Raw genomic sequence first — 24,009 nt, 5'->3', positions numbered from 1 at the left:
CCAACATTCAGGTCCGGACCAGGCACACGTCTCTTATCCACCACACGCTTATATCTCTCACTCATGCTCTTTAGATTATCCTGAATCTTTTGCCAAATAGATGACAAAGACGAGGAGAATCTGTCCTCATCAGGTAAACCAGAAGACCCCTCTCCAGAGAATGTCCCAAACTGCGGATGAAACCCATATGCACCAAAAAATGGTGACTTATCAGAGGACTCCTGACGACGGTTATTTAAAGCAAACTCTGCAAGGGACAAAAAAGAACACCAATCCTCCTGATTCTCTGCCACAAAACAGCGCAGATATGTCTCCAGATTCTGATTGCCGCGCTCTGTCTGGCCATTCGACTGCGGGTGGAAAGCAGAAGAGAATGACAACCGAACCCCCAAGCGAGAACAGAAAGCCTTCCAGAATCTGGAAATAAACTATCAGAGACTATGTCTGAAGGAATACCATGAAATTTGACAATGTGATCAATAAATGCCTGCGCCAGCGTCTTAGCATTGGGCAACCCTGGAAAAGGAATGAAATGCACCATTTTGCTAAAACGGTCCACCACCACCAGAATCACAGTCTTCCCCAAGGAACGAGGCAGGTCCGTAATGAAGTCCATGGACAGATATGTCCAAGGACAGGAAGGAATAGGTAATGGAAGGAGAGGACCTGATGGCCGTGAATGAGGGACTTTGGCACGAGCGCAGGTCTCGCAGGCTGCCACAAAACCCTCAGCCAACTTACGAAGCGCCGGCGACCAGAATCTCCGAGCGATGAGATCCACTGTGGCTCTTGTCCCCCGGGTGCCCAGCAAGGACAGTATCGTGGTGCTCCTTAAAAATCTTGTGTCTTAAAGCGAGAGGCACAAACAACCTCCCAGGAGGACAAAGATCAGGAGCCTCTGACTGGGCTACCTGCACCTCTGCCTCAAATTCAGGATAAAGAGCAGAGACCACCACACCTTCAGCCAAAATGGGACCCGGGTCTTCAAAATTCCCACCTCCCGGAAAACAACGTGACAGGGCATCCGCCTTCACATTCTTAACCCCAGGGCGGAACGTGACAACAAAATTAAACCTTGAAAAGAACAAAGACCATCTGGCCTGTCTCAGGTTCAGACGCTTGGCTGACTCCAAGTAGGCCAGATTCTTATGGTCAGTAAACACGGTAATAGGGTGTCTGGCTCCCTCTAGCCAATGGCGCCATTCCTCAAAAGCTAACTTGATGGCCAACAACTCCCTATCTCCCACATCGTAATTTCTCTCTGCGAAGGAGAGTTTCTTTGAGAAAAAGGCACACTGTCGCCATTTGGCAGGAGAGGGACCCTGAGACAAGACCGCACCCACACCCACCTCAGAAGCATCAACCTCAACTATGAAGGGTAGAGAAATATCAGGTTGTACCAAGATGGGAGCGGAAGCAAAACTCTCCTTGATATTAGAAAAGGCCTTACGCGCCTCTACCGACCAGGAGGAAAAATCTACCCCCTTTCTAGTCATATCAGTGAGTGGTTTAACAACAGAGGAATAAATCAAAATAAACTTCCTGTAATAATTGGCAAAATCCCAAAAACACATCAGCGCCTTCTGATTCTCAGGAAGCTCCCACTCAAGCAGAGCGCGGACCTTCTCGGGGTCCATGCGAAAACCAGAAGCGGAGAGAAGAAACCCCAGAAATTGAATTTCTGGAACCGCAAACACACATTTTTCCAGTTTAGCGTACAATTTATTCTCCCGCAGGATGAGCAAGACCTGACGTAAGTGTTCCTTAGATACACTAATCCAAATTTCCCCATTAAATGATAAAAAATGCTGTTCACAAAATGCTGAAAGACGGCTGGAGCATTCATTAAACCAAAAGGCATAACCAAATTCTCAAAATGGCCCTCAGGGGTATTGAAGGCCGTCTTCCATTCGTCTCCTTCTCTGACCCTGACCAGGTTGTATGCCCCTCTTAGATCCAACTTGGAAAAAACTTTAGCCCCAACAAACTGGTTAAACTGGTCCGGGATCAGAGGAAGCGGATAGGGGGCACGAATTGTGATACTGTTCGGCTCCCTGAAATCCAGACATGGTCTTAAAGAATCATCTTTTTTCTTAACAAAGAAAAAACCAGCGGCAACAGGTGACTTTGAGGGTCGTATGTGTCCCTTTCTCAGACTCTCAGAGATATAAGCACGCATAGCGACCCTTTCAGGTTGGGAGAGATTGTATAAACGAGATTTAGGCAGCTTGGCGCCTGGGGTGAGATTAATAGGGCAATCGTACTCCCTGTGAGGGGGCAAGTCCTGAACACCACTCTCAGAAAACACATCCGTAAATTCAGAGAGAAAAGATGGTACAGTCTTAGTAGAAACCTCAGAAACAGATGTCGTGAGGCAATTCTCTCTGCAAAAGTCACTCCAACCATTTATTTGCCTTGCTTGCCAATCAATGGTGGGGTTATGTTTAGTGAGCCAGGGTAGCCCCAACACTAGAGGAGTAGGCAACCCGCTTAGGACGAAACATGACACATCCTCAACATGAGTATCACTCACAATCAAACGGATATTGTGAACTATGCCCTTTAACGATTTCTGAGAAAGTGGAACGGAATCAATAGCAAAAACAGGTATATCCTTTCCCAAAGTGCATACCTGGAAACCATGAGTTAGAGCAAATTGACTATCAATGAGATTGACAGCTGCTCCACTATCTACAAAAATCTCACAAAAAATGTTCTTGCTCTCTAGCGCCACCCTGGCAGGTAGGACAAAACGGGAACTACAAGCAAACGGAAAACCTTCCATTTCCGCATCAACCTTGCCAATAGTAACAGATGGAACGTTTTTAGAGGATTTTTTTTCTTTTTGTTTCTTTATTACTCTCAAAAAACTGCCTGAATCTCCTAGAGGGACAAACATTTGCCAAATGATTTATACCTCCACAACAGAAACAAACCTTCCTATGAGAGCTGAATACTCTATTGTCAGAGGCAAGCAAACGCAGCTGCATGGGCCCCTGCTCAGAAGGGATTGAGAGCGACTGTGACCCCTGTGCACTGAATTAGACCGTCGCACTGTCCTTGGACTGAGTATGACAGGAAGGAGTGATCTCTCCTCTCTCTCTAAGACGCCTGTCAATACGAACGGCCGGGGACATGGCAGAATCCAAGGAGGTAGGTCTCTCATGAAAGGCAAATGCATCTTTCAATCCCTCTGAAAGACCATGGCAAAATTTACTTCGGAGTGCAGCATCATTCCAACCAGTATCAGCTGCCCATCTCCGAAATTCTGAGCAGTATATATCTGCGGATTGTTTACCCTGACATAAAAGACGTAGTCTAGACTCAGCCAGAGCAATACGATCCGGATCATCATATATCTGACCCATGGCTAAAAAAAAGATGTTATCAGTAACCATGGTTCCGATCTTCAGTTGGCGAGGATCCAGCATTCGATTTCTTGGTTTATGACTCCGAGCAGTTCCTTCCTGGTGTGACTCTGTTTGTACAGGTGTAGTGTCCCACTAGGTAGGGGTGGGCACTACACAAGGGTCAATTGGTGTGCGCGTTACTCCTACTCACAAGGGACAGAAATGTTATATTTAATTGTGCATTTAATGTATGTTCTAATGTGTTTTTATATGCAGTGTTCCGCCGGTATGATGCAATAGCAGGCCTAGTTGGGTGTAGTTAGACATGAGTGAGAAGGCACCAGCCCAGCCAAGGATATGCTGAGGGCCTCCTCCTCTCATGCAGCTGAGCAGTCCTGGTTTCTAGCTGTACCAAGGGGCTAGATGAAGTACAGCCTGCTTGGAGACCGAGTGTATTCCAGGGGACTAGAGGAGTTACCTCGTCAGCCTGAAGCTCCTGAGGCTAAGCTTAGCTCAGTTGAGATACCCCAGTAGCAGGACAGAACCTCCTGGGAGAAACCCACAGTCCTTCACCAGACAAGTCAGGATATTACAAGCAAAGATAAGTAACACTGATAGGCAGATGCTTTAGCAAAGCAAAGCAAGGATTTAATACGAGAGGAAGATATATAGATATACCAAGGATTTAAGCCACTATTTAGGCATCCGGGCCTTGGGATAGAAAGCCAGACAGGAGTTCTAGAAAGAACAGTGTACGCTATTTCTGAGGAAAGGTACAACCTGATTCTGAGTGCATTGTGGATTTACCCTCTGAGTATCTTGCATAATCAATACCTGCCATCTTGTGGAATAAGCCTGCTTGTAAAGCTGTGATCTAAAAGACTGTGTTACAATCTGTATGTACAAAGTTGGACTGTTAAGTAAAGCAACGTTTGGTTCACTACACCACCTGTGTACCTCACTTATTCCAACTATCAACCGGTGTGCCACCGTCAAAGGCACTGGCGTCACGAACCTTAAAGGGACCTTGCCCCAGGCACTCAAAATACCCGTAACATCCAGGGCACCTCATCCACCATCAGGCCTGGTCCCTACATACAGAATGTGCCCCAGAGGAACCGTGTCTACCTCTCCTTCACTGCCACATGCCTGCCCAGGGTTCTCCAATACAGTGAGCAACCCTCGATTGCCCATAACCGTGACCTCACTTCGCTATACCCTGCAGGTCTGGCGTGTTGCACAGGCTGGCCAGGTGCTGAACAGTGTGACACCGCCATGTTCTGCATAGATGGTATGCTGGAGGACCACTCTGAACTGGGCCTACAGTGGAGGCTAAGGACAAGGTGGAGGATATGGAAGCAGAGGAGGACATCTGTGCTGCAATCACAGCATGAGAATGTAGAGGTGGCATGACCATCACCTGGCCAAGTTTCTGTTGTGCCTGGGCCATAAACACATTTACCCAGTGGGCCGTAAAGGACTTATATTGTCCTTGACTGTAGTTACAGCTTCACATGTTGGCGCTGCCTTGAACTTTAGCAAATACCAACAGGCTGACCCACTTTCTGTTCAACATACGTATGCAGAACTAGTACAGCCTTTTTGGAGAAGTAATGACAGCTTGGGACTCTCCACCTTGACATGGCACAAGCCATCAGTTCTCTGAATGGTGCAGAGTCCAGCATATGCAAAGGGAGGGACTGTAGTACCAGCAACTTGGCGAGGAGCAGGTTCAGCTTCTGCACCGTTGGATTAGTGCACGCATACTGTTGTCTCTTTGCAATCACCTCTTTGATCGATTTCTGGCGAAACGCGTGATGAGGAGTAGGTGAAGGAGCATTAGGATCAGTAGACGATGGGAAGAAAACACAGCTTTCTTCTGCTCAGGTGGTGGAGCCATGACTGCTGGAGAAGGGTTTGATGCCACTGGGAGATGAGCCAGGCACATTAGCTCTGTTTTCCTAGGCCACTTTATGGTGACTTGCAATGAGCAGGACGGTGGTACGGTTACACTGACACCAAATTATGCAGTGGGTCAGGATATGAGTATTATAGTCTATCGTTTTGTTTGCGATGCCAATTGCAGCGTGTTCAGGGTATGGTCACAGGGCCCTCCAAGATGTTATAACTCCCACCACCCAGGATAGGAATGCCAGAGTGGTGTAATGTCTCTGTATGGTAGTGGTAATGGTTTCAACTGTGTCTCTTACCTGGGTATGGCTGGACTCCTGGATCCTGGCTCACTTGCAATAAACTGAGTGTGATAGTAGGAGTAATAGAGGAATTTGCAGGAGAAATTGAAATCCAGGCCTTTGATAAAGTTCAAACTCGTCTTTACTGAAGAAAACTTTCATCCAAGCAATGTACAGCTTTGGTCTTAGGTCCCAGCAGGCTTTCAGCAATAGTTGGCAGGAATGAATCGTCTGTACTATAAATCTGTGAGCTTGCAGGAAAGGACGTCTGCTTAGTAGCTCTATACTGTGGCAGGAACTTATCTTCTGTTATAAAATGTACCTTTTGCTGTCTGGGACTGGCTAGGTGAGGAGGAATATGGCTTCTCCTTGGTCTCTGAACTTTACTCACAGTTATCTTCTATGGGTATGCTTTCTTCCTGGAACTGGAGGTTGTCTGCTGTTTCATCCAGCTGAGGCTGCAGGGCTCAGGCTGGGGATTTGATCAATTTCTCAGCCGAGACAAGATCCTGGCTTTCGTCTCTATATCTGGGAGCTCCTAACAATCATAGCCTTCCACAACAGGGGTGGCTGGCACACTGCCTCTAACTTCCTTCTCCACCCAAACTGCAAGATGTGGGCATAGCCCACTCTGCTCACAGAGGGGGAGCTAAGCTGGAATGAACTATTCCAGCTTGGAAATACTAAAATGAACCTAAGTCCTTACCAATGCATTGTTGCCACCTGCTGGTGAACATGAAAATTGCAACAATAAACATTTAACATAGTTTATGCAAATTTGCGAATGACATAATGAAAAAGCACATCTGATGACAAGGTAAAGACCCTTAGGAGATTGTAGCGGGGTAGAAGAGTGTTGTAACATAACTCTGGGGTGTTACAGACTCTCCATTTGTTGACACAGGGCACGGTTCCAACATTGACACCCTGGCCGCGCTTCACTTTCTGCCCTCAGAGATTGCATACAGCCACACTGATGTCCTCAAGCAACTTGAAAAATTCCCATGCTGCCCAGTTTGGCATTTTACCCCCGCCTCCTCTATGAAGCCAAGAACCGCTAGTTGTTTCTGGACAGGTAGGCTCCTGAGTAACAGACAGTCTACCCTGGACACGTTTGGCTCCAGATCTCAGACTGCTTCCACCCTGCTGTACACCACTCTAACGGTTTTATTACACTGTTTATTCACCCCAATATAATAATAAAGGCCTAATAGAATTGCCTAGCTATGAAATCAGGTGGACACAACTCTAACCATAACATTACACTGTTTATTCACCCCAAAATGAGAATCGAGGCCTAATGGAATTGCTTATCTATGAAATCAGGTGGAAACCCCTATAATGGATATATTTAGAGATGAACGAATTTAAAAAAAAATCAATTTGGTCAGTTCGCCAAATTTTCCCAAAAAGATTTGATTTGATCCAAATTTATTAGTGGTGAATGACTTTAAAAAACAAATGCTATTTCTTGGTTGCAGTAAGCTGATATAGTGGTGTAGAACACTGTGCCTTGCAGTAACACGCATAGGGAGTCTGCTGTGGTAGTGAAACAATACTGTGAGTCAGTATGACATGCAGATGACAGGCATCTCTCTTAGCATCAATGCACACTTCACTTATTTGGGCTGTTATGGGGCTAAAACGGATCAAATAACTGAAGTGTGAACTCAGCCTTACAGGTCAATGTAAGCGCCAGGTATAAAGAACTGTGCAGAGGCCCAAGATCCTGTAAGCGCCAGGTATAAAGAACTGTGCAGAGGCCCAAGATCCTGTAAGCGCCAGGTATAAAGAACTGTGCAGAGGCCCAAGATCCTATAGAGTGAAAGAGTGCACTCCTTTTACGCCGTCGTCAGCTGATTAGACATAGATGTCTTCAGAACCTGTTCTATTAAACACTTATACAAGTGGAGCCCCCGACAGGTGGAGAGGAATCTGTTGTGTGTGTCTCATTTTTCCTTCCTTCTTCCAGATCATAATGTAACACTCCAGAGTGGTGTTACCACTCTGCGCACTGCTACTGTTTTTAATGGTCTAAAATAAATGTTATCTTTGTAATTCTGTTCCAGGTTCTCCACAATGTGCATCTATAATATTGTTATACAACTGTTATACATGTAATATGCCTGGTTCACCAGCAGGTAGCAGCATTTCTGGCATACCTACCTTAGACAGAATGGAACTCACTATTTAATTCTCCCCCCTTTTGGTCAGAAGTGGGCCAGTCCTGCTTGCTACCAGAAGGAGAGGTGGCAGTACAAAACACATTTACCCAGTGGGTCGAAAAGGACATACAGATGTAATAGAGTTAACGCACATGCTTTATGAAACGTGTTATCTAAACTAAATGAGTTATGCAAACACCTTCAATTGCTTTTCAATGGCTTTTGTTTTAAGATAATGTAATGAGTTAAGAAATTTGAGTTAAGAGTTTGTGTGTTAACCCTGCTACGTCTGTATATTGTCCTTGACTGTAGTTACAGCTCCACATGTTGGCGCAGCTGTGCACATTGGTAGACAACGACAGGCTCAATGACTGGCCCACCTTCTGTTCTATATATTTGTGCAGGGCTTGTACTGCCTTTTTCGCAAAGAAATAACGGCTTGGGACTCTCCACCTCGGCTCGGCACAAGCCATTAGTTCTCTCAAAAGAATCCATCACTTGGAAAGGGAGGGACTGCAGCACCAGCAACTTGGCCAGGAGCGCATTCAGCTTCTGCGCAGTTGGATGAGTGCACGCATACTATTGTCTCTTGGCAATTGCTTCGATGATTTATGGTGACACTGCATGTGCTGATGCAAGGCCATGGTGCCAACATTGGCACCTTTGCCACGCTTAACCTTCTGTCCAAATGACCATGTTCACCTCCTCCAGCGACCTAACAAAAAATGGCCACACCGATGAGTATGGCATTTTCCCCCCAACATTCCACACTGACTGCCTGCTACCGCTCCATCTGTGAACCCCTAAACTGCTACATTTCTGGGCCGGTAGACTCCAGCGAAGCGGATGGTCTATCCCGGGAACGTTTGGCTCCCAACCTCACACTGCTTCCACCCTACTGACTCCCAACTATGCTACCATCCTTCTGGCTCAGCCACTACCTCATGCACAAGCTGCCACCCTCTTCTGATGATGATGATGAAGCCCCTTCTTTACCCGGTTCCCATGTGCGATTGGCTACATTATCATCATCTGCTACTGTCTGCATGTGACTAATGTCCCCCTCAACGGTCTCAGGGCCAGGAACCTGACCGCTCGCAACACCTGTTTCCACGTGACTCTCATCATCACTACTTGCTCGCCTACCAGAGTAAGCAGCGAATGTCTCCTCCAGATCTTGGTTAGACAGACATAGCTGCTGACTTTTCTCTAGGCTCGTCCTCGCGGAAAAGTAGAGCCGAGCAAGCGGCATATAATACTTCTCGCACTGAGGGAACTGAAAATGACAAGGGAAGGTTCATGAGAGGTGGGGGCACAGGGCATGCTCCTGGGCCATGCCAACTAAGTGTCAGAGGAACCCGCCGACGCTTGGCTGGGGGTGTCAAAGACCGAGTCAATCATTTAAGCACTGCTGGATTGCTGGTCAAGACACAACCACTAGATGACACTGGGAGCTCAGGCCTCTTGCTGCGAATCCTGCTGCCACCCCCCTTCTTCTGCTGCCTGCGACAGAAACATTTTGGCCACTGCCCGTTCCCTTTGAAGGGCCTGTTACCTGTCTGTCTGACATACTGCATAATAAAATAATTACTGTAAATTACAATTAAAATAATACCCCACAAAAAAGGCTGTAGTACAATGTAACTTCACCACAGAATGGCAATTAAGACATATTTTTTTTCCTATTAATACACCCCAAAAAATAATAATATAACAATCACAATTCACTGCAGAACGGCTAATTGGACGTACCTATCTTTCCTATTAATACACCACATAAATGGCTTTAGTACAATGTAACTTCACCCCAGAATGGCAATTAAGACTTTTTTTCTATTGCTACACTCTAAAAAAAGAAATCTAACAATCACAATTTACCGCAGATCAGCTAATAGGACGTACGTACATTTCCTTTTAATACACCCAGTAAATGGCTGTAGTACAATGTAACTTCACCGCTGAATGGCAATTAAGAATGGCAATTATATATATATAATTTTTTTTCCTGATTAATCAACTGCCCCCCCCTCCAAAAAAAAAGAAAAAAATAACAATCACAATTCACCACAGAACGGATAATAAGAAGTACGTTTATTTCCCTTCAATACACCCCGTAAATGGTTGTATTACAATGTAACTTCATTGCAGAACGGCAATTAAGACGTATTCTTTCTCCTATTACTACCCCCCAAAAAAGAAATATAACAATGACAATTCACTGCAGAACGGCTAATGGGACATATTTATGTTTACTATTAATACACCCAGTGCTGGAATTAGTGATGTATCATATAGTGCAAACCACCATAAAGCAGCAGTATACTGCAACTTGGATCTCCAATTAGTTCAGCAAGGTGTAATAGTAATTACTCCTATTACCCAGGCTGTTTACTCTCCTCTGTGCTCACACTCCACTGTCATGATGAAGAGGGGGGCAGGAGCAGAACCAGCTCTATATGCAGCAACTTCAGTCCGGAGTCTTTGATCAGCAGTTTTCTTCAGCTACCTACTGAATAAACCACCCAGCAGCAGCAGAACATGCAGCAGAACCTCAACCAGCACGTGGCAGCATACTTGGACTGCACCCTGTCAACCATAATCCAAAATTCCCTGGACTACTGAGCCTGCAAACTTGAAGTGTGGCCTCAACTGGTCACATTTGCCATGGGCATGCTTTTCTGCCCAGCCAGTAGCGTGCGGCAAGGGCATAGTTACCCCTAAGAGAACTCACTTTTCCTCCCAAAGGAGAGCCTAACCTTCATGAAGATGAATAAGGGGTGGATCAGGATTTCCAGATGCCAGTGCCTGATGCAACAGAATACATAATTCTGCCATTAATTATCATACTGTAGTGTGACGCCACACCAGAATATTCTGCAAAATGGGCAAATATTTCAACTACATTTTATCTCTGTTTTGGACCCACTCCTGGTTTTGGCTTATACTGATGCAAAATACTGACCAAATGCTGACCTTGTGAAAGAGGCCTTATGCTCAATTTGCATCTGGCCATTTACATCTGAAATCAGTTTCTTTTTTAAACAAGGAAAAAAGTCCTGCAGGACTTTAATGGCCTCTTTCACACATTCAATATTTGGTCTGAATTTGATCAGTATTTATAAGCCAAAAGCAGGAGTGGGTCCAAAACACAGAAGAAATGCAAATATTTCTATTATATTTTATCTCTATTTTGGACCCACTGCTTATTTTTTTCTTACAATTACTGATCAAATACTGACTGTCTGAAAAGGCTGCACTGCACAGATAAGTCCACGGCGATAAATTAAATCGGACGGTAACAGTGACCTGTAATACTGACACACAGTAAATCTACAGCTAACAGAAGAGATTAAAAAGCATGTGTTTGGCCGGCCGCAACGTGCATTAAAAGAACTTTTTTTTCTCCTTTACTTTATTGACGCTGCCTCTTTTTCTTTATTTTATTCCACTGAGGAGCCATTTGCACAGCTCCTGGGTTTTTGGCTTTACTGAAGGCTGCTGTATGCTTTTCTTTTTGTTTAACAGATGGGATCAGCTATGAATCTTGGTGCACCACACAGTGATGTAGATGGTGATAATTTACAGCTGAAATACTGATGGCACAGTACCTACAGAACGGATTAAGGTGGTCACTTTCATAACCCCCAAAAGCAAGGCACAATACTGCAACACACAGAATGGAAACCGACATCTATATAAGGCCTCATGCACAAAAACGTGAGTTGGCTGTTCCGTGCATTGGGGACCGCAATTTTCAGTCCTTAATGCACGGGCACCATCTGTGCATTTGCTGCAGACGGATGCAGACCCATTCAACTTGAATGGGCCTGTGATCCATCCTCAGCGTAAAAAAATAGAACATGTTCTTTTTTTTGCAATGCAGAGGCACGGAGAGAAGCCCCCCAGAAGCACTCCGCTCCTTCCAGATTGCAGACCCATTCACATGGGTCCATATTCAAGATATGGTGTGCACACAGCCAGTGCCCACATATTGTGGATCCACTGTTTGCAGGCCACAATATGGGCAAGGCCGGGCAATAGCCATGTGCATGAGGCCTGACACTGTCAGCCACATTAAGCTAGAATTCTGTAGATAAATCATTGCTTTAATCACCTAACTTGCTTATGTAATTTAACTCCTTTGCTAAATTCCTCCTACAGTTATTGGACATTACAGGGCGGAAGTATAAAAGATAATTATAACCCCCAGCATGTCCAGGCTGTTATTATGTGATATCAGAGAATACTACTGTGAGGAGGCATAACATGAGATGACTACAGCTCCCAGCAGGATAACATACTATTCTAAATACTTGTGCAAATACTGTTTTATCTAGTATGTTTCATATATATATATAGTATATATGGATGGCACATATGTTTCGCATAATGATTAGGTGGGTTTTGTAGTTTTTGATACAGGCCAATTTATCAGTATATTTATTTAAGTATATGACAATATATTGGATTATATGGTACTCTGTCTGTCCCGTCCTTGATGGATTATTTTATTTTTGGATTTAATTCTTTTATTGGCTTAGTGTGGTCTTTTTTTTGCAAACTTTACATAATAAAAACCCTTTAAACAACAACAACAACAAAAAAAATTGTATCGCTGTATCCCTAGACCCATAACATTTTTATTTTTCATTCTAAGAAGCTTTGTGAGGGCTTGACTTATGCGGATCGACTTGTAATTTCCATTGGTATCGTTTTGAGATACATAATCCTTTTTTATTGCATTTGCTTTTATTTTTTTGTGGTAAATAATAAAAAAAATATATATATATTTTTTTTTTTTTTCACAACGGTTCACCTTACAGTATGAATTACATGATATTTGGGTCTTACAGGCATGACTATGCCAAATATGTGGAGACAATTTTATTTTTGCAGTTCTTTTGATTGAAAAGCTTTTTTTCAATGTAAAAGGCATTTTTTGATTGCTTCTATTATACTTTGTACAGAGCATTATACTGTCACTGCAGTGACAGTCACCAGCAGGCTGCACCAAACTGGTGCAATTTGATATAGATATACTTCCAGATGGCATCGGCCTTCATTAGGCCCTAGGATGGCTTGAGAAAACATCAGCAGATTCAGCAACCCATAATCTCATTTGCAGAGTTTCAATGGGGGACAGAGGGAGCCCCCTCCCTCTAAACCACTTTGACTGTGACTGTGACAAAGGGACGTCCTCTGTGTCTAGAGGAAATAAGGTTTATACACAAACATAGAAGAGGATTCTTTACGGTAAGAGCAGTGAGACTATGGAGCTCTCTGCCTGAGGAGGTGGTGATGGTGAGTACAATAAAGGAATTCAAGAGGGGCCTGGATGTATTTCTGGAGCGTAATAATGGTTATATAGGTAATAAAGGTCATAGTTACTATGGGTTTTTGATCCAGAGAGTTATTCAGATTTTTTCCCCCCACTAAAATGAGGGAAATTTTATTTTTTTTAATTCCTCTGGATCAACTTGCGGGATGACAGTGTGTACTGGATAGACGGATGTGTTTTTTCAGCCTTACAAACTATGTTGCTATGTTACTATATTGACCCATTTCAAGGGTTTTTCTTCTTTGTCATAGGGCACTATGATCTCCTTAAGTATTTTAATAGCTTGAGCCACCTCAATGTGCTTTTCATGGACTGAGGCAGAAGCAGAAGCCAATGAGGAGGCTTTGTCATAATAACAGGGGGTTGCTAGGTTAAAACATTCGGGGCCTGGACCCCCTGAGGTTTTGTCCCAGGCTCTAAATGTCCTGCCTGCCTGCTAGATACAACTGTATTGCCATCCACAGGATGGCAATACAAATGAATGTAATGCAGTAGAAGAAATGAAGGACCTGTGGTGACATCACAGGTCATGTGACTAGTAGAAAGAGTCAGTGGTTGAGAAGGACCTGCGATGATGTCACCATCATGTGACCAGTGCAGGAGAGGTTGGCAGTGAAGAGGGGAAGAAGCTGAGGTGATGTCTGCTACATCAGGAGAGGTAAGTGAAGCAAGAGGCAGAGCAATGCTGGGAGTTGTAGTTATTTAACTAAGACTGTATGTTAGGGCTGTAGGGAGGGATTTTATTTACATGGAACTGTGTTTGAGGTGGCTGGGGAGGGAGTGATGTTATCTACATAGGACTGTATGTTGATAGTGGCTGTAGGAGGGAGTGATGTTATTTACATAGGACTGTATGTTGGAGGGGGCTGGGGCAGGGTGATGTTATTTACATGGGACTGTATGTTGAAGGCGGCTGTGGTAGGGGATTATGTTATTTACATAGGACTCTATGTTGGAGGGGGCTGTGGCAGAGGGATGTTATTTACATGGAACTGTATGTTGATGGTGGCTGTGGGAGGGAGTTATGTTATTTACATGGGACTGAATGTTCAGGGGGCGATGTTATTTAAGTGGGACTGTATGTTAAAGGTGGCTGGTGGAGGGGGAATGATGTTATTTACATGTGACTGAATGTTGAGGGGGTGATGTTTACATATGAATGCATGTTGGAGGCGTCTGGGCAGGGGGTGATATTTTTTACTTGGGACTGTATGTTGAAGGCGGCTGGGGAGGAGGTGATGTCATTTACATGGGACTGTATTGTGGAGGGGGATATAGAGATGGTGTGATGTTAGTTACATGGGACTGTATGGTGGAGGGAGGGAAATTGTGTTATTTACATGGGACTGTCTGTTGGAGCGGGCAGGAGAGATGGTGTGATGTTATTTACATGGGACTGTATGGTGGAGACGGGAATATAACAGCAGGGGACACTGCTAATCCAGGGGACATTATAGGTGTTCTTATTACTACTGGGGACTCTATAGGCGGGACTTATAGATTCACCTTATTTCTACTAAGAGTATTATGAGGCCTTATTACTACTGAGGGGTCTGTAGATAGCTTTATTACCACTGGGGGGACAATTGGGGGCCTTATTTGTACTGGGGGCTCTTTGAGGGTATTATTAATACTGGAGGACTCTTCTACTAATAGGGGCACTCTTGGGGAGCATTATCACGATTGGGGGCACTGTAGCGAGCAGCAGGATAACACTGTTGGGACTCCAGGTTGGGGGATGATGATAGAAATGTGAGGAAGCTAAGATGTCTGTGTGTCACACTCGGCAGAGATGAGGCGGTTGAGAGAAGTTGTACAGACCGAATGGAGAAGATGATGACAGAGAAGATCTACATCAGAGGAGACGTCACCTGGAGGCCCTGGATGTGAGAGGTATGTGCTGATGTATAGCAAGTACAGCAAAATGTGGTGTGTGGGGGGAGAGGGGATAACTTAGAGACCATAGCAACACCCTTTTGAGACCATAGCAACGCCCTGCATAATAATACTCCTCTAATCTTCCAATGTGGTAACTTTCCTCAGGCTGTAAAAGCCCGGTGAGGTGCACTGCGCCAACAACTAAATCCTGCTGAAAATGGCATACCATCAACAGAAGCAGACCACACAGTGGCTATGAGGCCTGTGTGGTTGGGGAGCCGGGCCAGGCTACATGGCTACAGGCCTTCTGACCTGAATACATGCTGCTCATAACCATTAACATTAGCCAGGTAGTCACGGGCCATTGTCCTCCTTCTGATTCCTCCCCTCCTCCTTGCCACCTGACCTCTGTCAATGTGAAGAGTTACAGGAGTACTGGGAGAAATGTGACAGCCCGTGCATCTATAGTGTAGCCTGTGGCTGATGCCCTGACACCATGTGACCTGCTGGGAGACTGGATGCTGGAGCGTATGTATTGAAAAAGTTACCACTCCCATGGACACCAGCACCTAGAAGACGTAACTGCAGCAATCAGGACATTGTGTGAGTGGCTGTTAGGGTACATAGATACTCACACAGTGTGCTGAAGTGTGGACGGGAGGAATATGGGGAGGGTCTGTGTGGCTTGCACTAGTAATAATAGCTTACTATAGTGCAAGCAGGGATGTATCTATATGGGGTGCAAAGGTAGCAGTCACTATAGGACCCAGGAGCCTGAGGATGCCCAAAGACCCTTGTGCTACATAAGAAGACACTGGTATTATAGAAAGTGCAAGCTGGTCAAGTTACACCTCTAGCTGGAGGAAAGGGGTTAGTTCAAGAATTTGACATGGGGGAGAGGTGCCATTTCAATTTCAAAAGGCTATGTGCTTCCCTCCCCCTGGGCACAAAGCATTGAGAGAAGGGGGGCCCAAGCTGAACCCTTGTACCAGGGTCCATGAGGCTTTAGCTACGCCTCTGAGTGCAAGGCGCACACCATCTCTGCCACAAACATATTACATTCCTTCTCTCATAGACACAGCACCTCCCATAGAAATACAATCCCTCTCCCCCATTTATGCTTCAAGATCTGAGGGGTGATCCATTCCCTACCTCTTATTGTCCGATTTATAATAACCTTTTTTCAATAAGGCAATGATGGGCAGGGACTGATCCCCCCATCTCTTCCTGCTCTGCCATGTACAGAGCTGTGATGGCACAGGCTCAGAAACTGACCCTGCACCATCAGCTGTTGTAGCACACTCAGGCTTGGACTGGCCTACAGGGGAATCCCCTGGTGGTCCCCTGAGAAGGGTGGGGCCTTAGACCCCATACCATGCAAGTGACACATAGAACAATAGCATGCCACAGCATCCCAACCAGTCAATGTCCATATAAATAACTGGGTAGATAATATAGCAAATTACATAGTGTATTATTATGCATCAGGAGGCTGAGATGACTTGTAGGTAAACAGACTAGAATAGGCATTTTCCGCAAATTATGGAACCCACATGGGCGGCATCCATGTTTTGCGGATCCGCAATTTGCGACCACAAAACATGGCATGGTCGTGTGTATGTACTCTTAAGAGGATGTGGTGCTGTTGAGGTCACTGTTCAGAGGGCTTGGCTCCATGGATGTCGCTGTTAAGGGGGCACTGTGGAGATCACTGTTAAGGGGGTGAGCGCCATGGAGTTCACTGTTAAGGGACAGGTCACTGTTAAGCGGCAGAGCAGGTCATGTTAAGCGGCAGGGCACTGTGGAGGTCACAGTTAAAGGGATGGGGTGCTGTGGAGGTCATTGTTATGGGGTGGGTGCTGTGGAGGTCATTGTTATAGGGTGGGGTGCTGTGGAAGTCACTGTTAAAGGGGCAGGGCGATATGGAGGTCACTGTTAAGGGGTAGGTCACTGTTAAGGAGCAGGACACTGTCGAGGTCACTCTTAATTGTTCTGGGTGCTGTGTAGGTCACTGTTAAGGGTTCTCAGTGCTGTGGAGGTCACTGTTGAAGGGGCAGGATGGGGCAATGTGGAGGTCACAGTAAAAGGAGTGGAGCGCTGTGGAGGTCACTGTTATTGGTGACAGTTAAAAATTAAATAAACAATATGTAAGTGCCGGGGTACATAGGGCTACTAGTGATTTCCCCATTTAAAAAAAAGGGGCACCCTTGGAACAAATCCAATAAACACACAAACAGACCAACTCTTCATATTTGTGCAGCGCCGGTACTTTTTCTAGTAGCTTTATAATAGTTAATATTTTATGTACTTTATGCAAAAACAAGATGTGCGAGAACGGAATCTGTAACATTGCCTTGTAACGGTCATTCTGACATTAGGCGACTGTATAAGGCCTGAGGCAGATAAGCTAGCAGGATGATCGGAGACAGAGGCCTCACTTTTAGACAAAACATTCCTTGTAGTTTTGTGGTGCATTTTAACTCCTGGTGTACAAGGTGTGAGGTATATTGTAAGTACCAATGAAAACTACAATTTGCCCCACAAAAAAGAAACCATTATACAGCTCTGTAGATAGAGATATAAAATAGTTATGGGTGTCAGAAAATGGTGATGCAAAGAAATGTTCTTTTTTTAAGGAAAACATAATACAAACTTTAGAAATTTGGTATTGGCCGTAATAGTTCTATTCTGCAGAATAATACTTAATCAAATCATTTTTATCGCAAAGTGAACATCACAATATCAAAACCCAAAGAACCTTCGTGGAATTGTGTTTTTGTTATTTTTGTTCTTTATTTCAATTTCACCCCACAAAGAATGTATTTCCCATTTTCTAGTACATGATATAGTAAATTAAATGGTGCCATAAAAAAAAGTGAAATGCCCCAAAAAAAATTTTTCCCAAATTGTCCCAGTCCTTTGAGGGGTTAATATAGTCAATATTTATAATGTCAGTCACTTTCAACTTCTCCCGTACCCAAACAAGAAAGCTTAGAACTGTGATGTCTAACCTCCGACACTACAGCTGTGTTAAAACGACAACTCCCAAGATGTACACTTGCTTGGCTGTTCTCAGAACTCCATAGAAATGAATGGAGCATGCTGGGAGCCATAGTTTCACCACATGTTATATATTAGATGCTCCATTTACTTAACAATGGCCGACAATTACTTCTGTTGTTGCACCAGAATTATTTTTGATTCAAATCAATTTAGAGGATTTTCTTATTTGCTCCAAAAAGAGCAGATGTCTCCGCCTTTTTCTTGACGCTTTTCAGAAGTGTCCAAAGAAAGGAGGCATGTATGCACCAGCTTTTTTATAATGGCGTGCGCTACCTTTTTGCCACATAAACAGAAGACATAATGGTAGTCTAACCTTGAGCTGGTGTTAGTAATAGAAATGGTATACTTCATGCCGGATGCAACAAATCACCCATGTACTACTGTAAGTAATTTGGTGCATTCTGTGACTGCCTGGTCTATGTACATAACTATGAGAAAGCATTAGTACATCATCCCCAGCATGGACATTCAGAATTACCTGCATAAATGTTTTGTAGGGTTTATTTCCATCCACAATGTGCATATTTCCAATGATCGGCAAAGGCGGTGGTCCAGGTGGGAAATTGTTAGAACTTCCTTCTTTATTCTTCTTAAAAGCACTAGCTAAAAATAGGATGACAACGATGGAGAAGAGAAGTATGGCCAGATCCATGGTGAATCAAAGTTCTGTAAAGTATTTAGATGAGAGACAAAGAACAAGTTTAGGTTTGAAAATAAATAATGAATAATAGAACTAAAGATTAGATTATAGATAGATAGATAGATAGATAGATAGATAGATAGATAGATAGAATTTGAGAATTTATATAAACAAACTATTGAGGGACATTGTTTAGATTACATTGTATTCCAAAAGAAGAAAATCAAGAAAAGTGGGAGAAAAGTTGGTCCTGCGTGGATCCAGTCTTCTCTTTCTATCTGAAGGACTTTTATACTGGTTTATGGATTACAATACCAATAGCTCCACCTCCATAAAGGAGGTGAAAATATCAACAGTGTTTATCTTCCACAGTGTGTCAAACTCAGTGGAACGTTCTGTATAATGTACGACTGTGAGGATATTTTATTTATTGATTATTATTTATTTTATGCAATTATATAGAACTGACATATTCAGCAGCACTTTACAGACATTAGCATCACTTGCCTTCTTCAATGGGGCTAACAATCTAAGTTCTCTATTATTATGTCTATGGAGTGTGGGAGAAAACCAGAGTACCCAAAGTAAACCCACGCAAATCTGAGGAGAGCATACAAACTCCAAGCAGATGTGGTCCTTGGTCAGATTCAAACCCACGACCCCAGCGCTGGTGCCTTGCGCTAACCACTGAGCCACCATCCTGTCTATACAGTAATGAATGGAGGAGGTTGGAGGAGTGTTTAAACTAGGGACTGGGGGAGAGGTAAATTACATTATAGGAGGGGAAGATAGTGCAGATAGAGACTGGGGCAAGGTAGTGGGACTGGGGGAGGAATGGAAGGAGGGACTAGAACAGTTCAGAAGGAAAGGTGTAGGGTAAAACATATACATAAACCTCTCAAATGTATGTATACTAATGCCAGAAGCCTGACAAATAAAACTGGTGAACTGGAATTAGTGATGTGTGTGGAGGAGAATGAGGTAGTGGGAATAACTGAGACATGGCTGGATGATACCTATAACTGGGCAGTAAATGTACAAGGTTACAGTCTGTTTAGAAAGGATCACCAAAACCGGGGGTGGAGCCAGCGCTTGATCCGGATGGACGTCTGAAGCGCTGCTCTCCCGTCTGCATATCCCTCTCAGCACTAATTCATAAGCCTACTGTCAGCTGAAATGGTAAAGATCGGGGGCCAAAAGCCCACAGACCAGCCAGGAGGCAACCGCTCCCAAAGTCAAGCTGGGGAAATAGAGAAATTTATGAAAAAAGCTGCCGCTGCACAAGTGAGCCGAGAACCCAAGATGGCGCCCAGCACCCCACGCTCCGGACACAAACAGCTTGCCGCATGTAGCAGTGAGAAGGTAGGGGACGACCTCATTGAGGCGGACTGCCTGCCGATATCTAGATCTTTTCTAAAGGAAGCTCTATCGGAAGCTCTGAGTCCCATCAGTGTGGACATTTCTTCAATAAAAGAAGATCTGAGACAAATAGGAAGGAGAGTGGAGACCTTAAAAGAAACTCAGGCCGCGATCCTCTAGCACCAGGGTGAAGTGTCCTCTAGCATGTCTCTAGCGCAGTGCCATATAAACGCCCTATATACAGCCATGGAGGACCAAGAGAATAGAAGCAGGCAAAATAACTTGCGCTTTAGAGGGATACCTGAGACCATCCCAGCAGTGGACATTCCGGAAACAGTAACTCAGATATGCCTCAAGATTCTAGGCTCTGACTCGGCACATGAGGTCCTGCTTGAACGGGCACACTGAGCCCTCAGGCCCAAACCGCAGGCGAATGAACCGCCTAGAGATGTTATATGTAAATTTTTACACTTCCCTGTGAAAGAAGCCATTTTAGCAGGGGCCAGGAACTCCAACTCTGTGGAATGGGAAAATAACAGCATCGCCATTTACCAAGATCTGTCGCAATCAACCCTCAAGAAACGCAAAGCTTTGAAACCCCTCACTGATTGGCTAAGGCAGCAGAGAATCCTCTATAGATGGACATTTCCTTTCGGATTATCCTTCCTACATGAGGGCCGCCGCATCCACGTTTCCTCGTTCGCAGACCTGGATAAGACTTATGATCTGCTTCAGCTACCTCCATTACCTATTGCAAATTGGGACATGGTCCAGAACCTCAACTCTCTGCCTGATTTACCCAGGTCAATTCCCTGGGAGCCCCAACGCACCCCAAAGGCTCAAAGAAGCAGCTGAAGAAGAGACTCCTTTTCCACCCCAAAACGCCTTTCCTTGGTGGACAAGTAGCTGATTTCACCTTCTCATCTCCAGATATGGGTGTACAAGAAAGTCGTCGGATGGGACTTACTAATGTTAAGCTTTTGATATATATTTAAATTGTTGACTATAAGCTATGTGCTGGGGGAGGAGCTGGGCTCGCCTTATAATCTGGCCTTGCTCTTCACCTAACATTGGACGTAGAGACAGTAGGGACTTCTCTTCTGAGGTTTCCCATCTGTTTTAAAGCCAGACTAGTCATGATATGATTAAGTAACCTAACTGTTGTTTTGCTGGTTTCCCATCCTTTTCTCTGCCCTACTGCATTGAAGAAGTCGAGTGTAGTACCCTTACCTACTAACACCTTTCTTAGAGCAATATGGGACGCTCCCCCTGAGGGTTGACGATAGATACACTCTATTTCCATCATTTTACCCTTATTTGCTATATGAAGAGCTACCATATGCACGGTATCTCATTTACCATAATGTCCCCCACTCTTCCTTCATTAGGATTGTAACAACCACTAGGCTATAGTACTTTTGCTATCCTTGAGGGAAGTGCTTCTGGGTATGATACCCTTTACCCCCCTACTTGTTATTACCCCGGATAGGCTAGGTTTTAATACCCTGCCTTGTCTGGATGATACTTATTCATTCTTTGCTTTTATTTACCTTTTTTCTGTTGGTTTTTGTTCTATTTGTTCATGTTCTGACAGGTACTCAAGAAATACTCCAATACCCTTCCCAATCCGAAACTGTGAGAGCCCTTCTGGATCCACTCGTGGTCGCACCCTCCTCCTCACGATGTATCTGGTTTGTCAAATTCCTTTCTGCTGTGTCTTTTATAGCCTTTGGGTTTCCCACCTTACTAAAAAATTATGGCAGATTTTAAATTAGCCTCATACAATGTCAAGGGGCTGAGATCCCCTTCTAAAAGATGCCAGATCTTATCTCTCTTGCACAGGGAAAACTGCTCACTGGTTTTTCTTCAGGAGACACACTTCAAACACAATAATTACCCTAATCTTTCCCATTCCAGGTATCCCTGCTGGTACCATTGTGGGGCCGGGGGTGCGGCCTCGAGGGGAGTTAGCATAGGCTTCCGCAGAGGCCTTCCCTTTCAATATAAGTCTCACGTCCAGGATCCAGAGGGCCGATATTTGATCCTTAAAGGTCAGGTGGGACTATCTATGTTCACGTTTGTAAACATTTATGCCCCAAATACCGACCAGCTTAGCTGGCTCATTAATGTTTTTTCTTTAATTGAGCAACATAGAGAGGGTTTCCTAATTGTTGCAGGAGACTTTAACGTTGCTTTCAATCCTTTAATAGACACATCCTCTAAAAAATCCCCCATCTCTGCAAAGACCCTCAGACTGCTACATACAAAGTTGCACAACCTGGGAATTATAGATGTATGGCGGTGTCTTAACCCTGACGTAATTGACTATTCTTTTTACTCCTCTGCAAATAACTCCTATAGTAGAATTGACTACATTCTAGTCCCGAAGGAGAAATTACAATCCTGGTCTTTACCCAAAATAGGAGATATCACTCTATCAGACCACTCCCCAATTTTCTGTACAATATCCCCGGGGAAAAGAAATGCCAGTCAACCAAATTGGAGATTCAATGAGTCCTTATTGAATAATGCCAAATATACAGCCCAAATTACCTCTTATTTAGAAGAATACTTCTTAACCAATAATACCCCATAAGTAACCCCCCAGGTTATCTGGGATGCTCACAAAGCATATATACGAGGCAGACTGATCAGTCTCTGCTCTTTTCTAAAGAAAGAGTCGGAGAAAAGACTTAATACCCTGCTTTCACAAATTCACCAAGTAGAAAAAGCGCATAAGCAATCTTTAATGGCACAGAAACTATCGGAACTTTCCTCTCTTAGAACTCAACTGAAGAATCTTCTGAACGAGTGCTCAGCCAAATTATTTCTGTCCGCTCAACAGAAGATTTATGCCCATGGAAACAAAGCTTCTAAATATGTCATGAGCCGAATCAAACAGAGAAGAAACTCCCGCTATGTTCAGTCCATTAATTCCTCCCAAGGAGTTCAACTATTTAAGGCTGAAGAAATTGCTGAACAATTTTGACTATTTTTCAAATCTTTATATAATCTCCCAGCCCCTGACCTCCCTAATCCTTCCCTGGATAGAGAAAGTAATATCAGTTCCTTCCTGGAGACTCTTAACCTTCCCACATTAAATTTGGCACAACAAGAATCCCTGACCAAACCGTTCACTATCCCGGAACTAAGTGCTGCGATTAAATCTACCCCTAGAGGCAAATGCCCTGGTCCGGACGGTCTCCCCATAACTTACTATTCGGCCTTTCAAAGTATCCTGCTACCCCACTTGCTCCCTATTTGCAATTTATCATTGTCCAACCACCCACTCTCTTCTGATATGACTAAAGCAGTCATTACAATAATCCCTAAAGTGGGTAAAGATCCCACGCTCTGCCCCAATTATCGTCCTATTTCCTTGCTTAATGTCGACCTTAAACTTTTAGCCAAAATGCTGGCTACTAGGCTACAAAATCTACTCCCTGAATTAATCAACCCTGACCAGGTCGGTTTTGTCAGAGGCAGGGAGGGTAAGGACAATACCACTAAAATCCTAGACGCCCTGTTTTATGCTTCACATAAATCCTCCCCATTGGTCCTGCTTGGCACGGACGCCGAGAAGGCATTTGATAGGGTGGACTGGACTTATATCAGACTAGCCCTGGCTAAATTCAAAATCCCGGAGCAGTATATCAACTCTATATTTTCCATGTACACGTGCTCCTCGGCGTCCGTGTCAGTAAATGGTCTTCTTTCCTCCCTCTTCCCCATTAGAAATGGAATGAGGCAGGGATGCCCCCTCTCCCCACTCATTTTTGTCCTTGTAATGGAATCCCTTCTTCAAGCCCTCAGACAGGACGGTGAAATTAGAGGTCTGAAAGTGGGGAGCCGAGAATTTAAACTGGCAGCCTTTGCCGACGACCTTCTGATTGTCACCACTAACCCACAGAGATCCATGTCCAAGATCCTCTCAACACTTAACCTTTTTGGCTCCCTTTCCAATTTTAAAGTCAACCCCTCCAAATCCCAGGTTTTACATATAGGCCTTTCCCCCGCCAATATC

General features: G+C 44.3%; 1 protein-coding gene across 2 annotated transcripts in view; it reads right to left on the bottom strand.

Moving 5' to 3' along the window:
• The window catches only part of LOC122934971 (cytochrome P450 2K6-like), a 149,486-nt gene extending 130,583 nt beyond the window's left edge, over window positions 1-18,903 (bottom strand). For both annotated transcript variants that reach the window (XM_044290656.1, XM_044290657.1), the window contains exons 1-2: window positions 18,828-18,903; window positions 18,465-18,652 (exon numbers count right to left, since the gene is read on the bottom strand). In XM_044290656.1, the coding sequence (XP_044146591.1) occupies window positions 18,465-18,638 (174 nt within the window). In that variant the 5' untranslated portion in view covers window positions 18,639-18,652; window positions 18,828-18,903. The remainder of the gene's footprint in view (window positions 1-18,464; window positions 18,653-18,827) is intronic.
• Between the last annotated feature and the right edge of the window lie 5,106 nt (window positions 18,904-24,009).

The sequence above is a fragment of the Bufo gargarizans genome, chromosome 4, assembly GCF_014858855.1.
Source record: "Bufo gargarizans isolate SCDJY-AF-19 chromosome 4, ASM1485885v1, whole genome shotgun sequence".
In the NCBI taxonomy this organism is placed as follows: domain Eukaryota; kingdom Metazoa; phylum Chordata; class Amphibia; order Anura; family Bufonidae; genus Bufo; species Bufo gargarizans.
This window is presented reverse-complemented; position numbering and strand designations above follow the sequence as displayed.